General features: G+C 42.2%; 1 protein-coding gene across 4 annotated transcripts in view; it reads left to right on the top strand.

The window, feature by feature from the left end:
- Nucleotides 1–12,575, top strand: part of SLC66A2 (solute carrier family 66 member 2) — a 157,857-nt gene that overhangs the window by 18,958 nt on the left and 126,324 nt on the right. For all 4 annotated transcript variants that reach the window (XM_073678895.1, XM_073678897.1, XM_073678898.1 and 1 more), the window contains exons 2-3: nucleotides 1,796–2,132; nucleotides 6,458–6,591. In XM_073678895.1, the coding sequence (XP_073534996.1) occupies nucleotides 1,930–2,132; nucleotides 6,458–6,591 (337 nt within the window). In that variant the 5' untranslated portion in view covers nucleotides 1,796–1,929. The remainder of the gene's footprint in view (nucleotides 1–1,795; nucleotides 2,133–6,457; nucleotides 6,592–12,575) is intronic.

Raw genomic sequence — 12,575 nt, forward strand, 5'->3', positions numbered from 1 at the left:
TGATTTTATTCAGCTTCTTACGAACTGCATGCACATATAGACGGCTTAGGAGGGGCGATACTACTGACAGATTGCCTTTATGTAGGTCATTTTGCATACACTCCTCAACATTGAAATTGCAACATGAAGGAAAAGTTGTGGAATTATGGAAATCACAGGATCGATAGATAAGTTAGTGTTATACAAATGGTGAATAAATGGAAACAAAACTTTCAAAATATACTATCTTGGTTTATTCATTATTGTGTGTGAGTGCCATTCTCAGAAATACCTGCACTTAGTGCCTTGAAAAAGTATTCATACCCTGTGAACTTTTCCACATTTTTGTCACGTTACACCCATAAACTTAAAGGAGTTATCCACTACTTGGATAGCCCCCTGTCATCCCTCATGTTTGGCCCCGTTAAAATAACACCTATACTCCTCTCCGGTGCAGGTGCCGTTCCTTCTGTGTTGGCACTCGCTTTCTCTGGGCTCTTGAGGTTGTTGTGTCACGTGAGCCCTGCCCCCGATCAGCGATGGTGTCACTGTCCCACTCTTTCTGACAAATCGAGCACTAAGAGAAAGTCAGAGAGCAGCCCCAGCCCTAACTTCCATTACGTCCAAATGTAGAGATACGAAAGCCTGTGCTGATTGGGGGTAGAGCTTATGTGATGTAACACCCTCACATGAGCCCGGGAACATGAGTGCCAATACTGCTGGAATGGCGCCAGCATCAGAGGAAAGTATAGGTGTTTTTATTTTAATTGGGCCAAACATGAGGAATGAGAAGGGGTTGTCCAAGTAGTGAACAACCCCTTTAAATGTATCTTATTGGGATGTGTAATACCAACACAAAGTAGCAAAGTGTTTGTGAAATGTATAGGAAATGACAAATGGTTTTCTAAATATTTTAAAAATATAAATCTGAAACTTGTGACATGCATTTGTATTCAGCCCACTGTATTCTGACACACCTAAATAAAATCCTGAGTGACTAATTGCCTCCAGAAGTCACATAATTAGTAAACGGAGTCCACCTGTGTGTAACTTATTCTCAGTATAACTACATCTGTTCTGTGAAGGCCTCAGAGGTTTGTTTGAGAACATTAGGAAACAAACAGCAACATGAAAACCAAGGAACACACCAGACAGGACAGGGATAAAGTTGTGGAGAATAGTAAAACAGGGTTAGATTATGAAAAAAATAGCCCAAGCTTTGAACATCTCACGGAGCACTGTGCAATCCATCATCCTAAAATGGAATGAGTATGGCACAATGCAAACCTACCAAGACATGGCCGTCCACCTAAACTGACATCCCAGTTTAATAGCATAAAGTACCCTTGTAATCAGCACAGGTAAAAAAAAAAAAAAGGCAAACAATGGCCTCATTATTTAGGCCCCTAACTTTAGGGATCAGGCTTGCCCCACTACAGAGCTATTATTGATGGCCTAGAGTGGTATCTTTTAGTTTGGTAGGTTTGCCTCATTTACAACATATCTGCCTATTCTGATCATGTTGCAGCTAAGTTAGGAGTGGCAAACGACTATGTGGGTCATTTTAAGCAGGTCATTGGCCTCAGTGAGCTAATCTTTTGCTGTACGTCTGTTCGAGCAGATGGTGTAATCACCCTCCTCCCATTTTTCCCCATGCTGTAATTATACAAAAATAAGGTATACTTGACCTAGTTATTGATTAACTCATCAGTTGGCGTAAAGATCTCATCATTTATCACCCATTCATACGGTGCTATGCGAATGTTATGCTCAATATAGAATACAAATACATACAATATACTTTGTTTCTTTGCAGGTATCAGCATGGGATGTGGCAGTCAATCACGGGCTTTGGTGCAGTTAGACCATCTTCAATAATCTTGGCTTATGCCCTCTGCTGGTCAGAGAGAAGCTAAATTCTGTTGGAGGGAAGAACTGACCTGAGGCACAATGGAGGAAAAAGGGACAGAATGGCTTGTATTTGCAGTGCATAGGCTAGTTTCCTGGGGAGCATCAGCTGCCATGATTTTTGGAGGAATCGTGCCATACATACCCCAGTACAGAGACATTAGAAGAACCCAGAATGCTGATGGGTTTTCGGTTTACGTGTGTCTCATGCTGTTAATAGCAAATATCTTAAGGATATTGTTTTGGTAAGTAACCTATTTATCGAGATAATATGTTTCAGGCTTTGTTGTACGATTCTTTACCTGACTTTTAGGAAGGACAATTAAAGCTGACTGTAAACCTTTCATAGCTGTTGGCAGATTGGGGTCTCTTCCGATTTACCCCTATCCCTCCATACACATGCACACTTGCCATGATGGCCAACATTTTTGGTTGACATTTAGGGCTCATTCAGACATCAAGGATTTCTTTTTTCGTTTTGATTGTTTCATCAGTGTTTGGTTAGTGTGTCAGTTGGATGCCATTCAAGTGCTGTTCTATTTTCTTGTTGTCCTTCTCCACGGACCCACAGACTTGAATTTGTGAGACTGATCCAAAACTGGGATCAAAATCGAACATGTCTCCCTAATTTTGTGCAGACCACTCAGTCCTCAAGAAAACACGGATATGTAGCCACATAGACTAGAAAAAGTAGGAGTACCATCCTAGGACTTGTATGTGAAAAATGGACGTCTGAATGGTCCCTTTAATTTGATATCAGCATACAGCACCAACAAGAATAGCTTTCCAAAGCTAACTTCCCATTTATACAATGCATTCCATTGTGCACTCCGTGGGTTTCTGTCTAAATTCCTGAACAGCGAGATTCAGACGGACCCTCCGACAGCCATTCAGTGTAATGAGGCAGATGGAATCATTGTGTCTGCCTAAAAATGGAAGGTAAACAAGGACAAAGTAACATATTTTTGTCTATGGCGCAGAACATCGGAAGAAGTCAAAATTTATCCATGGATCCCTGCCGCTGTTCATCCAGTAAATACATTTTGAGTTTATCATAGACAAGTCCGATATACCCTAAAACAGATGTATTTGACACTTTTCCAATCACGCAGTGATTAAACAGAACTATATTTGACAGTGTTTGTAGTAAAATTGGACAGAGCTACAGTCCTATGATCAAACAATTGTCATCTGGTGTCAGGATCTAATGGTTTATCGCCAAGTGGTTATTTTTTTTGCTCTAACATTATTCCCGCTGCTGCCATGAGTATTTTTTTAAATCATCCATATGATTCCCAGAATATGTACCTTTTCTATTTGGTGCTAATTTTATGGTCTTTAGCAAGAGGAATGTGCTCACAGGGAAATCATTAAGAGCAGTGTTAAAGGGGAACCCGTCACCATGAAAATGCAGTCCAGTCTGCAGGCACCATGTTGTAGAGCAGGGGGTGCTGAGTAGATTGATATATAGTTTTGTGAGAAAAGATTCAGTATAATCTGTGTTTTATTCATATATTCCTCTGCTCTTTGTGGGATTTATGGTTCCATTAGGCAGTCCTATCAGTGACTATCTGTGCATACAGAGATCAATGTTTGTCAATAATAGGAAATCCCACTGGACTATAAATCCCAAAAAGAGAAGACGAATAAATGAATAAAACCAGGGCTGTGGAGTCGGCAAGTCAAACCTCTGACTCCTCAATTTCCCTGACTTCCGACTCCGATTCCACAGCACGGCCTCACTACTGAGCGTGTACATAAAGTGCAGCAGATTCATCTCAACTAAAAGCCGAGACCCTTAGATCAGGAACAGAACAGGCATTTATAGGACGTTTCAGAACTGTCCCAAATTCTTATGAAAACATTTACAGCATATCCTGCATTGTACTAATGAACCCAATTTATTATATATTTTAGGAGTCTGAGTCGGACTATTTTATACAGACTCCAACTCCATCAAAATGGACACCGACTCCACAGCCCTGAATAAAACACAGGTTATACTGAATCTTTTCTCACAAAACTATATGCTAATCTGCTCTGTTCCTCCTGCTCTATACCATGGTACCTGCAGCTTGGTCTGCATTTTCATGGCGATGGGTTCTCTTTAAGGCCTCATTCAGATTTTTTGGGGGTACGATAAAATAGGATTGATTTATGCTTATCAGACTTTGATCATAGTTTGATCAGAGTGTGGTCCAAGTGTCATCTGATTTTCTCGTACGTGGAGAAATTTAAAGAAAAAAACAAAACACAAATTTCTTCACCTTCTCTGTTTTGTCAAACTGTGAAAATCGGACTGTACTCTGATGTAATCTGAGTGCAGTCAGTATTTTTTAACTGACCCATTTGCTTGCATTGCCAATTTTGATTTAATCCTCAGTTCAAAATTGGACCATTCGGTATGATGAAAGAAAATCGGACATGTGAATGGCTCCGTAGTCTATCAACAGTTGTGAGTGCTATCACTCGTACACAGAAAAACAGACATCTGTTAAGACACAGCCCCTGAGAATTGTGTAATCCATGCCCCCTTGTAAAAACCGTAAGAGAGGGCAATAAATAAAAAGGCAGAGGAAACAAACCAACAAAATACTCAAGGGAGCAGTGGGAATAAAAGAGAATATCTGTATGTAGGATATGACAGTTGCTACTCATCAAAGTCTATGGAGAGGCAGACACACGTTCTGCTGCAGGTTACAGACTATGGAGAAAGGAAGCAAATATCCATCCCGGAAAGTTGTTAAAAAAAAAAAAAAAACTACAACCATTATATAATTTCACTTATACAGATTTAAATTTAATATGTCAAATTAAAGTAAATTGCACGAGACTTTCCCTTGTAACTACTCTCCTCATAAAGGTGAAGGTCTGACGTCTCATGAATGTACAGGTACACCTTGTGAGCTGCTAGAGAATAACAAGTTGATGGGTATCAGTAGCAAGTTGGGCATGTCATTGCTCAGAAAAGGGTCATAATGACCTGGTGAAAATAACTTTTTGTTGTACATGATTTAGTATTGTTAAAGGGAATGTGTCAGAAAATTACCTATTGTGTAAATCCGGCTTTTGTGTTACATGTATTTCTTTTATAGGATAAGTTTTCTACTTGTGCAGTGCCAAGTTGGCATAGGAAGACCTCCTGGCCATGTAATGGTCTCCTGGGAATTTAAAATGCAAGTAGCCTCTTCAGAGAGGAAGAGCTCAGGAGCTCCTAGTCTCACCTATTGTAGGTAGTAATCCTAAAAGACCACATAAAGGGGCAGTATTGACTTTTAGAATTGCTACTTCCAGTAGATGGCAATGGAGTTCCTATCCATTTCCTCTGAAGAGGGTAATAGAATATGTATTTTTTTTTTTTTTTTGGCAATGTGTGTTAAAAGCAGTTGAGGCTCTTTTAGACCCATATTTTCAGTTTTTTAGGAAGAATTTTGATCAATCCAATTATCATCAGAATTACTATGACACCTCTTTACATGTCTGACACAGGGACACCATTCACAGGAGGTGATGTTTCAGCAGCTGACCCTGCTCCCCCTTCCTTCACAATGACCTTTGCACATGCTCATTAGAGGTTCCCATACAAAACATTGGGTCTGAGCCTGTTTGTTTTTCAAAAAAAGATGCCCTGTTTTCTTTCTCTGTGCAGCACCTCTAACCCCTTCCCGACATATGACGTACATATCATAGGCCACATCTTTCACGACAAATGATAGCTGAATTATTCAGCCATCATCTGCCTCTAACATGTGGAGCTCTTCTCCACTCGCAGCTGTTAAATGGAACCTGTCACAAGGTTTGTCCCATTTGAGGTAAGACCAGTACCTTTCAGCCCTGATATACAGCATTCTAATATACTGTACATATGGCCGCAATCCGACTTGCAAGACCAGAAAAAGAAAAGACCTTTTATTCTATTTACCTACGGGGCGATCAGGTCCGATGGGCGTTGCTGTCTTGTTCCAGTGCCTCCTCTCTTCTTGCGATCTCGTCCTCCTTCTGTGCTTTGTGTGGATCACGCGTCCTTACGTCTTCCAGTGTCCCCGGCATCTCGCTCCTTCGCAGGGGCACTTCTCTGCCCTAATCAAGGCAGAGTAATGTGCTACAGTTCACATGCGCAGAAAAAGGCAAAGAGCCTCCAAATGAACAATCCCTAAAAAACGGGATTGAGTTCAACTCCCGCCAAGGCCATAAACTGCAATGGCACAAACTGGTGCAAAAACATAGTAGACTACGCTTCTGTACCCATCTGAACAAATGGACATGTTCAGGAAAAAAGCACATGAAGTGTATTAATTTAATTTCCTTATTGTAATTGACATTTGCACAAAAGCAGTGTGAATATAGCCTTAGAAAAAAGAACTGTAGGCTGCTTCCATAAGGAAATAAATACACTACTGTCGTAAAAATGTCAACTTTATGTACAAATCTATGTTTGTTAATACTAGATGTTGGATTGTTCTGTCTATAACGCAATCATTATTTTTCGTTTATTTCTTGAATTCTGGTTATGTAGAAGAATCCGTATGGCTTCCAGTTCTAAATGAAATCCTATTTTTTTCTTACTCAGGTTTGGGCGTCATTTTGAGTCTCCTCTCCTTTGGCAGAGTATCATTATGATTGTTACGATGCTGCTAATGCTGAAATTGTGTACAGAGGTCCGAGTGGCAAATGATCTGAACACAAAGCGCCGCCTGTTTACAGGTTTGTGATCGAGTCCATACACTTGGGGGATTGCTTTTGGACCACTTGAAAAGTATCTTGATTATTTCCTCAATTTTAATATAAATTTTATATTGCTGAAATGTTCATGATTTATGTTGCTATTTCTACATGGACAATTAATGTGTAAGTTTTATATTGATTGTTTAGTAGCACTGTAGTTTTGTGTTTAAAGGAAATGGACATCTTTTTGGGGCTTTTTTTTTTAAAATTTAGAGCACATATTTGGCTAAAAATAAATTTACCCAATCTCAAAAAATATAAGTGGTTTGCACCATTTACATTCTATAGCCACTGTGATACTGTCTGTTATGGCTGCAGAATGAGTTACCTGAGAATTCATCAGTGAATTTGTGCTGGTGGGGCTTTTAAACTTCTAGCTTTCATCTTTTGAGCTCTTCTATAGAAAGCAAATTAAGTTTTAAGGAAACCCAATTGCAGACTGATTTTTAAGAAAAAAAAATAGTCTTTACTTAAAAAAATAATGCTTCCAAAAGTATCCGTATCCTTTAAATTGTCGATATTGACAGTTTGTTGTGTTTGATCAGTGTTTTTTAATATCTTGGTTACCACTTAATAACTATATATGTTACAGCGGTGTGCTGTTTATGATACTTCTCCATTTGCCAGTGTCAGGTGGTGCTGAGAACCCCGAGAACCCTTCTCCATCAGACAGTTTATAGCTTCCTGATTGGTGGGTGTCTGACTGCTGGGATCCCGGCGGTCTGGACTTGGAATGATGGTCAAAATCAAAGTGGAAAATCAAATTACAGGCTGATCCAACTTCAGTGCAAAAATGCCTCAAGACAAGGAAATGATGCTCAGTAGTGTGTGTGGCCTCCACGTGCCTGTATGACATCCCTACAATGCCTGGGCATGCTCCTGATGAGGCGGCGGATGTTCTCCTGAGGGATCTCTTCCAAGACCTGGATTAAAGCATCAGTCAACTTCTGGACAGTCTGTGGGAACAGGCAGCCTTGTCCATAGGCCTTGTCCATAGGCCTTGTCCATAGGCCTTGTCCATAGGCCTTGTCCATAGGCCTTGTCCATAGGCCTTGTCCATAGGCCTTGTCCATAGGCCTTGTCCATAGGCCTTGTCCATAGGCCTTGTCCATAGGCCTTGTCCATAGGCCTTGTCCATAGGCCTTGTCCATAGGCCTTGTCCATAGGATCAATGCCTTCATAATGCAAGAACTGCTGACACACTTCAGCCACATGAGTCCTAGCATTGACATTCATCAGAAGGAACCCAGGGCCCACTGCACCTGCAGATGGTCTCACAATAGGTCTGAGGATCTCATCCTGGTATCTAATGGCAGTCAGGGTACCTCTGGCTAGCACATGGAAGGCTGTGCGGCTCTCCCAAAAAATGCCTCCCCACACCATTACTGACCCACTTCCAAACCGGTCATGCTTTAGGATGTTGCAGGCAGCAGACCGTTCTCCATGTCGTCTCCAGACTCTGTCACGTCTGTCACATGTGCTCAGTGTGAACTTGCTCTCATTTGTGAATCTGCCAATCTTTGTGTTCTCTGGCAAATGCCAATCGCCCTGCACGGTGTTGGGCTGTAAGCACAACACCCACTTGTGGACGTCAGGTCCTCATACCACCTTGATGTAGTCTGTTTCTGACAGTTTGAGCAGACACATGGATGTTAGTGGCCTGCTGGAGGTCATTTTGCAGGGCTCTTGCACTGCTCTTCCTTGCACAAAGGAGGATATAGCTGTCCTGCTGCTTGGTTGTTGCCCTCCTACGGCGCCCTCCATGTCTCCTGGTGTACTGGCCTGTCTCCTAGTATCTGTTCCATGGTCTGGACACTGTGCTGACAGACACAGCTACCCTTCTTGCCACAGCTCTCATTGATGTGCCATCCTGGATGAGCTGCACTACCTGAGCTACTTCAGTGGGTTGTACTGTAGACACCGCCTCATGGTACTGTACTGTATCTCTAGGGGTGAGAGCAATGACAAAATGCAAAAGTGACCAAAACAACAGATAAAAAGGATGAGAACAGTGAAATATTCTGTGGTTACCACCTGCAGAACCACTTCTTTATAGTGGTGTCTTGATAATTGCCGATCATTCCTACCGATTGTCTGTTCCATTTGCACAACAGCAGGAGAAATTGATTCACAATCAGTGTTCCTTCATAACTGGACAGGTTGATTTCTCAGAAGTTTGATTGATTGACTTGGAGTCACATTGTGTTGTTCAAGTGTTCCCTTTATTTTTTTGAGCAGTGTGTATACACTGATCAAAAAAATAAAGGGAACACTCAACACATCCTAGACCTGAATGAATGAAATATTCTCATTGAATATTTTGTTCTGTACAAAGTTGAATGTGCTGACAACAAAATCACACAAAAATCATCAATGGAAATCAAATTTATTAACCAATGGAGGCCCCCCAAAATGAAAGTGGAAAAACACTACAGGCTGATCCAACTTTGATGTCCTTAAAACAAGTCAAAATGAGGCTCAGTATTGTTTGTGGCTTCCACATGCCTGTATGACCTCCCTACCAGGCCTGGGCATGCTCCTGATGAGGTTGCGAATGGTCTCCTGTGGGTTATCCTCCCAGACCTGGACTAAAGCATCCGCCAACTCCTGGACAGTCTGTGGTGCAACGTGACGTTGGTGGATAGAGCGAGACATGATGTCCCAGATGTGCTCAATCGGTCTGGGGAACAGGTGGGCCAGTCCATAGCTTCAATGCCTTCATCTTGCAGGAACTGCTGACACACTCCAGCTACATGAGGTCTTGCATTGTCCTGCATTAGGAGGAACCCAGGGCTAACCGCACCAGCATATGGTCTCACAAGGGGTCTGAGGATCTCCTCTCGGCACCTAATGGCAGTCAGGCCACCTCTGGCGAGCACATGGAGGGCTGTGGTGCCCTACAAAGAAATGCCACCCCACACCATTACTGACCCACTGCCAAACCGGTCATGCTGAAGGATATTGCAGGCAGTAGATCGCTCTCCACGGCGTCTCCAGACTCTTGTCACGTCTGTCACATGTGCTCAGTGTGAACCTGCTTTCATCTGTGAAGAGCACAGGGCGCCAGTGGCGACTTTGCCAATCCTGGTGTTCTGTGGCAAATGCCAAGCATCCTGCACGGTGTTGGGCTGTGAGCACAACCCCAATCTGTGGACGTCGAGCCCTCATACCACCCTCATGGAGTCGGTTTCTAACTATTTGTGCACACACATGCACATTTGTGGCCTGCTGGAGGTCATTTTACAGGGCACTGGCTGTGCTCCTCCTGTTCCTCCTTGCACAGAGGCTGAGGTAGCGGTCCTGCTGCTGGGTTGTTGCCCTCCTACGGCCCCCTCCACGTCTCCTGGTGTACTGGCCTGTCTCCTGGTAGCGCCTCTGGACACTACGCTGACGGACACAGCAAACCTTCTTGCCACAGCTCGCATTGATGTGCCATCCTGGATGAGCTGCACTACCTGAGCAACTTCTGTGGGTTGTAGAGTCCATCTCATGCTACCACGAGTGTAAAAGCACAACCAACATTCAAAAGTGACCAAAACATCAACCAGAAAGCATTGGTACTGAGATGTGGTCTGTGGTCCCCACCTGCAGAACCACTCCTTTTATTGAGGGTGTCTTGATAATTGCCAATAATTTCCATCTATTGTCTATTCCATTTGCACAACAGCATCTGAAATTGATTGTCAATCAGTGTTGCTTCCTAAGTGGACAGTTTGATTTCACAGAAGTTTGATTTACTTGGAGTTATATTCTGGTGTTTAAGTGTTCTCTTTATTTTTTTGAGCAGTGTACTTTATAACAATGGTGGAAACAGCCGAGCACTGTACTGTTATTCTCGTCAGTCCCGTAAAAAATAAATGGATTGACCACCGATCTATTCTCTGCATTGTTGGAGGTGCTTTCTTTTTGAGCCCTGTCATTCACCCAAACAATTGCTCTGATTACAGCAGTTTAACCTCTTAGATGATGCTGTCAATTGTGACCCTGCCATTTAAGAGATTACTGAAGGCCCCCATGTGTACAATGTCTACAATGCTTGTACAACTCTAAAGTCCTTGACTTCATTGGAGATCAGTAATTATAGAAAAGACTGCAATATTTCATTAATTATAGAAAAGACTGCAATATTATAATATTGCAGTGTTTTGTATAAGCGATCAAGTGATCGCAAGTTCAGGACCCCTAAAGGGACAGATAAAAAAATGTATGCTGATAAATCAAAATGGCAGGAGCACTCTGATTTCTTTTTGGCACGACGAAAAAAAAAGTGTCTTATTTTATTCTCTTTTATTAGTTAATAATAAGATAAAAAGAAGCCCTCATATAGTAAAGTAATGTAATGTCGACTGAAAAATAAAGAGAGAGAGAAAGAAAATAGAAGTGAAAAATGTCGAACTGGGGTGCCCAGGTCTCTGTCGGAGTTGACTGTTAAATAGAGATGGCTTCTTCATATCTACAGCTCACACACCATAACTGATGTATAATTACAGTGATTTGCATCTACAATATAGGTGATAACTTATTGATCGACCCGTACTGATTGCCTTTTTCAAAATGGAATGGCAGGTTGCGTGTCTGACTACCGCTTAATTCATTTGCGATGGGTCTGCCAGAAAAAGCCAAAGGTAATGAATGGTGCGGTGGTCAAACATGCCACCCCGTTCTAACAGAGATAAGTTTCTCATTCTCCCTATGAGTGTGGGTCCCAGCAGTCGGACTCCCTATTCTGTAGATAGGTGTTAATTCGTTTTCACCCCAGAATCCCTCTAAGTACATCTCTTCCACTGCTTTATGGCATGTCACAGGGGAGGGAAGGGTTAAATATTAAAGCATATAATCTCTAAATAGAATTAAAAAGTTTACCCTTATTGATAGCAGAGAGAACTCGCTCGCTCCTTCTGTGCATGTGGCTGCAGACACAGCTCTCCAATCTCCCTTCACATTTCCCTCCAGAGCTCTCCCGTGCGTGTGTGTAATATACTGTAAACACTCTGCTTTATACCCTTACTAATACAGTGGGCAAAATAAGTATTTGATATACTGACTATTTTGCAAGTTTTCCCATCTACAAAGAATGGAGAGTTCTGTAATTTTTATCGTAGGTACACTTCACCTGTGAGAGACTGAATCTAAAAATAAAAAAAACGAAAATCACATTGTATGATTTTCTATATAAATAAAAATGTAAATGTTCGTTTGTTCAAAATCTTAAATCTCCGAAAGTTCTTCACCGATTGCTTTGAAAGTTTGACACAACGTTGCATTTGAATACACGCATGTTTTTATATAGAAACATAGTGGGTACATACCAGCTCTTGGATGTAAAAGCAACAGCGAGAGGGGGTTTTTACTAGCTCAGTCCCAGGCTGACTCTCCCCGGCCACCTGGCATCCCCTCCCCCTTAGTGACATCTTATTCGTGAACCCTTCTCCCTGTTCTTCATTCGCCCCAGTCGCTGCCTGTGCTCTGCTCCTTAAGGCTGCGTGCCCACTATGCGTTTTTCAAGCGTTTTTGATGCAGAATTTCCGCAGCGTAAACACTTTAAAAACTCTCTGGTAATCCGTGCCCCATGGTCCCCAATGAAAATCCGCATGTTCTGTGCACATGCTGCGGAATTTTCCGCAGCGGATTTTCCTTGTGGAAAAATCCGCAGCATGTCCATTATTTGTGCGTTTCCGCATGCAGATTTGAGGTCACAATGCATTTGAAAAACGTAAGTCAAATCCGCATGTAAAAACGCTGCAAAAACGCTTAAAAAGGCGTGTAAAATCCACAAGGACATGCAGAAACGCTGCAGAAATTTTCTGCTTCAATTCTGCATCGTGGGCACATAGCCTTAGGCTATGTGCCCACGTTGCGGACCTGAAGCATATTTTTTACGCTTCTCCCTGGCGGGAAAATCGCATGCGGATATTACATGCGGTTTTCCCGCCAGGTAGAAGCGTTTGTGAGGCGTCTTTGCA

Source organism: Phyllobates terribilis, unplaced genomic scaffold, assembly GCF_046119375.1.
Source record: "Phyllobates terribilis strain yellow unplaced genomic scaffold, ASM4611937v1 Scaffold_4__5_contigs__length_816908805, whole genome shotgun sequence".
NCBI classification, from domain to species: domain Eukaryota; kingdom Metazoa; phylum Chordata; class Amphibia; order Anura; family Dendrobatidae; genus Phyllobates; species Phyllobates terribilis.